The sequence below is a fragment of the Etheostoma spectabile genome, unplaced genomic scaffold (genome assembly GCF_008692095.1).
Source record: "Etheostoma spectabile isolate EspeVRDwgs_2016 unplaced genomic scaffold, UIUC_Espe_1.0 scaffold394, whole genome shotgun sequence".
In the NCBI taxonomy this organism is placed as follows: domain Eukaryota; kingdom Metazoa; phylum Chordata; class Actinopteri; order Perciformes; family Percidae; genus Etheostoma; species Etheostoma spectabile.
The window spans coordinates 527,360-532,123 of NW_022605599.1; the positions used below are offsets into that span (position 1 = coordinate 527,360).

General features: G+C 41.4%; 1 protein-coding gene across 1 annotated transcript in view; it reads right to left on the reverse strand.

Annotated features, from left to right (window-relative positions):
• pcxb (pyruvate carboxylase b) overlaps window positions 1-4,764 on the reverse strand; it is a 280,578-nt gene that overhangs the window by 7,400 nt on the left and 268,414 nt on the right. Inside the window, exons 23-24 of the mRNA XM_032511564.1 lie at window positions 3,868-4,042; window positions 2,902-2,975 (exon numbers count right to left, since the gene is read on the reverse strand). Coding sequence (XP_032367455.1) covers window positions 2,902-2,975; window positions 3,868-4,042 — 249 coding nt within the window. The remainder of the gene's footprint in view (window positions 1-2,901; window positions 2,976-3,867; window positions 4,043-4,764) is intronic.

Consider the following 4,764-nt stretch of genomic DNA (forward strand, 5'->3'; position numbering starts at 1 on the left):
AGATAGTGAGGGTGGAAAAACAAAAACAACAGTTGTTCATTTGGGAAATGTCTGAATGACACGTCTTCCACTTTGGGAGAGAGAGCTAGAGTCAGGGAGAGCTAAGACGGGTTAAAAACAAGGCTTCTCCTTTTAAATGAGGGATGGTTGGAAAATCTATTTTACTGCATGGCCAGCCAAAACTGCCATGGGCAAGTTGGGTAGTTACTGGAGCTTTAAGTGTTCTGTTGCCATATTTTAGCATTTAGGTTTTTTTAGCCAACCATTTAGTATGCAGTAGGAATTTGAAAAGAATGGCACAGCACACACCCACATGTGGTTCCAAACTAATATATTCAAAAGGTGCTGAAGCTGAGTCTTGACAGAACTAGAAGGACTTATTCTAGCCAGGGGTTGGTGGTCTGGAGTCAGTACTAGATCCGCCTGACTGCTGCTGCTCCTGATTCTTTCATAATACTACAGCAGCAGAGCTGCTCATGTCCCCCATAATAAAAAAATCAATTACCAGCAGCCTAGAACCATTTTCCTGCAGCGAAATGAAGCACTAATTAAACATGTTTGCCTTTGGCCGCTCTAAATCACTGTCAGTTAAATCTGTGCGTTAGTCATTATGAGAGAATCAAGGAGGGAAATATTTAAAAACAAAAGGAGAGGGATGCAGAAGGAAGACGCTGATTCATAATTAATGATGTATGTCAGGGTTTTACTGGAATTATTCTTAGAAGTGGTGGAGAGATGAGTGGGAAGGGAGTTTAGGAGCCTTGTGAAAATGGTGAAAGGTAACATGTGGCTCGGCTGTCTTGATATATATATTTTTTTAATCAGAAACACAAAAGGGCACTTTAAAAAGGATTTATAAAGAAAGCTAAGTGGATAATGACAGCGTTTCCTTTCAATATGATACCTCACAAAATGTAAATGTCTTTCAAACGTGGAACAACTTTGAACATGATGAAGTTCCCCTGTTTGAGAAAGATGTTTTAGCTCTTGTATTTGAATAAATATAAACTCAACAAAGCCACAAAGCTGAACTCTATTATGTAACTCAAACAGGCTGTACACGTGCATCACTTCAACATGAACTATTAACCGTTGATAAAACAGGACGACTTTTCCCTTGCTATTTATTTAAATGCTTTGACTTAAAGGAGAAATTCCACTATTTACTGTGGATGAATACTGTAGGTAGCGTGTTGGCTAACAGGTAGCTGTGTTAGCCAGTCACAAGTGACAGCTAATTATTATAATTATTATGTCCTTTCACCAGGACTTTGTTACATTCCTGTGGTCCACTAATTTGCTTGCATGGAAACCAATTCAACTCATTTGTTTTATTCCTACATTAGACTGCATGTTCAGCTGCCTCCCTGTTACGGTACAAGCTTTAGTGATGTGTAACGGTTATCTTATATTTTGGTCTGAGGTATGGGCCCCTATGCCTTCCACTGGCTCGATCTCAAACATCATGGGACTAAATTAATCTGGTCAGGAAAGCTGTTGGTTGTTCCCCTGCTAAGTGTTAATATCTCAGCCTTCCCCACTGTATTAGCAGCACTTTGCCTCAAACAGCACCAAAGCAGTGTTGGATAGTCCTTCAACCAATCAGATCAATGATCCGGGGGACGTACAAGTGACAGCGCCATCAAAGGGTCGCTGTGCTTCGGTGGCGTTTGGTAGTTAGGGGACCACTAAGGTCTATATAAAAGAGACTTCAGATACAGTATTAGGGACCACTAAGGTCTATATAAAAGAGACTTCAGATACAGTATTAGGGGACCACTAAGGTCTATATAAAAGAGACTTCAGATACAGTATTAGGGACCACTAAGGTCTATATAAAAGAGACTTCAGATACTGTATTAGGGACCACTAAGGTCTATATAAAGAGACTTCAGATACAGTATTAGGGACCACTAAGGTCTATATAAAAAAAGACTTCAGATACAGTATTAGGGACCACTAAGGTCTATATAAAGAGACTTCAGATACAGTATTAGGGACCACTAAGGTCTATATAAAAGAGCTTCAGATATCAGTATTAGGGACCACTAAGGTCTATATAAGAACTTCAGATACAGTTTAGGGACCACTAGGTCTATTAAAGAACTCGATACAGTATTAGGGACCACTAAGGTCTATATAAGAGACTTCAGATACAGTAATGGGACCACTAAGTCTATATAAAGAGACTTCAGATACAGTATTAGGGCCCACTAAGGTCTATAAAAGAGACTTCAGATACAGTATTAGGGACCACTAAGGTCTATATAAAGAGACTTCAGATACAGTATTAGGGACCACTAAGGTCTATATAAAGAACTTCAGATACAGCATTAGGGACCACTAAGGTCTATATAGAGACTTCAGATACAGTATAGGACCACTAAGGTCTATATAAAGACTTCATACAGCTTAGGGACCACTAAGGTCTATATAAGAGATTTCAGATACAGTATTAGGGACCACTCGGTCTATATAAAGAGACTTCAGATACAGCATTAGGGACCACTAAGGTCTATATAAAAGTCATGGGACCTTTAAAAAAATGGCCAATGTTAGTAGAGTATGACAGTATCAGTTCATTTGAATGAGTACTGCATTTCCATAAAAAAGAGGAACTTCCAAAAAATGAAAAGGTCAAACTATGTGCTGCAAAAGCCAAGATATCCTGTCTTTTAGTTCCCAGTATACCGTAGGTCAAGCACCAAAACACTGCATCCTGCACTTCCCATAATGCAGCAGCTTTTCATTAGACCCTTCCTGTCTGGTGAACCCTACAACCAGTCCATCTAAGCAATGGGGTTTCTGTTAGAAATGCTCTTACTCTGAGAAATGAGTGGAGTTCCCCTTTGAACCACTGATCTTATAATGTAAAAGGGTGTCTAGTAGAAAGTTGTGCACCTCAAACTCCTCGGCGATCTTGGGTCCGTCCAGGAACAGCCTGGTGTTGAGACAGTCCACTGGACCAAAGTTAGCTGGGGAAGGAGAAACAGAGGTGGCCTTCTCGATCAAAATCATACTGTACGACAGGCACGTGTTAGCTAACGATCTATTAAACTCCACTTTCATACACACAGGACTGTATATGACACGCAACCACTTTAAGACCTGGAGAAATCAAGGGGGGGCTAGTTCAGGAACAGCATCACCCCAATGGAATTTAAAGAGGCCGAGTTAAGATCAGGGTCAGGGTGCGTTCAGTCTTCAGCAGGGAAGGAACAGCTGCACACTAATTAAAGCTCCTCACGAATCCTCCCTACCGGTTTAATGGCAACATTTCCTCACTCCTCAAAGCAACAATTAAGCTCGCTTTAATCCAGGCAGCTGAATCTTACAGTAGCTGCTTCAAACAACTTCCAGACAAGTTTGAAATTTGAGTCCTGCAGAAGGATTCCGATTAAACTTGGAGCATCACAGCCTTCTCCTGCCTCCTGCTGCTGCTGACGGCCTGCACTTCAAAATGCTCCAGCTACAACATGCTGTTCCTGGTTCTGCTGATTATGCTCCTATAGCACCACTTCTTGCTGTTCTGGTTTCTACATGTGTGCATTATTTAAATTCACCATCCCTTGTTTTGTGTCGTTTCCACTTTGGGAACTGCACTCTTCCCTGAATCTGAAGCGGGATTGTGTTTTCTATTGACATCATTTGCACCTGATGGTAGAACTTTAGAAGTCTTCCTGACTTAAAGCTGGATGCTAATTTCAAGCCTCAGTAATGATACAAATGAGGAGTGTGTGTTTGTGTGTGTGTGTGTGACTGTTCCATACAACAGATCCAATTTGATCAAATGCACACTAATTAAAGATTCAAATAAAACAATTAGTTGATTCCCCTTTTTAATCTACTCTGGTTTTGCCCACTCACCAGTGAATTCCTTGAACTCTTGGAACACCTTGGGGTACATGGCTGCTGACATCACGTCTTCGGGGGTGATTTCATCCCCGTGTGCAGCGCGGAGTCCCACCTCCAGGGCCTTGAAGTCCATGGGTGGGAGAGAGGCGCCGGGACGACCCTCGATACGGGCGAGGGACTTCAGCACCTGGGATAGGAGGTTCAGACAGAAAAGAAGTGAGGAAGAGGTCAGAAGAAACAAACTGATTACTAAAAGGTTTTTAATAAAAGTCATATATTCTGTCTGAATGTTAACCAACTCGTGGTATCCCCACGGGACTCTCAAGCATGTGGGATGTATCAAATGACGGTTAAACCTTCACATTGTACGTCTGGATAAAAGCTGCCTCATGTCAAAGCAGTAAAGTGACAGAGACTTTTGTTGAGAGGAGGAGGACGACATACGTGAGGAGCTGTTTGATCCAGAGAAACACTTGAACACTTGACGATATAAAACTTAATGCCAGTTTTTTTATTTATTTTTTGGCATAAAAGTGACACCGCTGTTGTGCTGAGATCTGCAGTGAAATGCACTTCATAGTTCACTCTCCCTCTCTCTCTCTCAATTCATCTTTTTCTCTCCAGTAAAGTGACATCAGTCTATCACAGATGACTGCAGTGTCGCTGCATATGTGACACATCATCATGGTTCCTTCATTAGAAATGATAGAGGGATAATTATGGAAGAGTGGAAGCTGCTGTAAGACTAATGATATGACATTTCATCTGCCACAACTTATAGAGACAATCGATCCGAGGCTACTAATAATGTCTGGTGATGAGATTGTGTCAAGACAGGCATTTTGCCTCAGGGCTGCAGCTTTTTTTAATTTCTCACCCATTTATTGGGCTTGTGATGACACAGGAGCG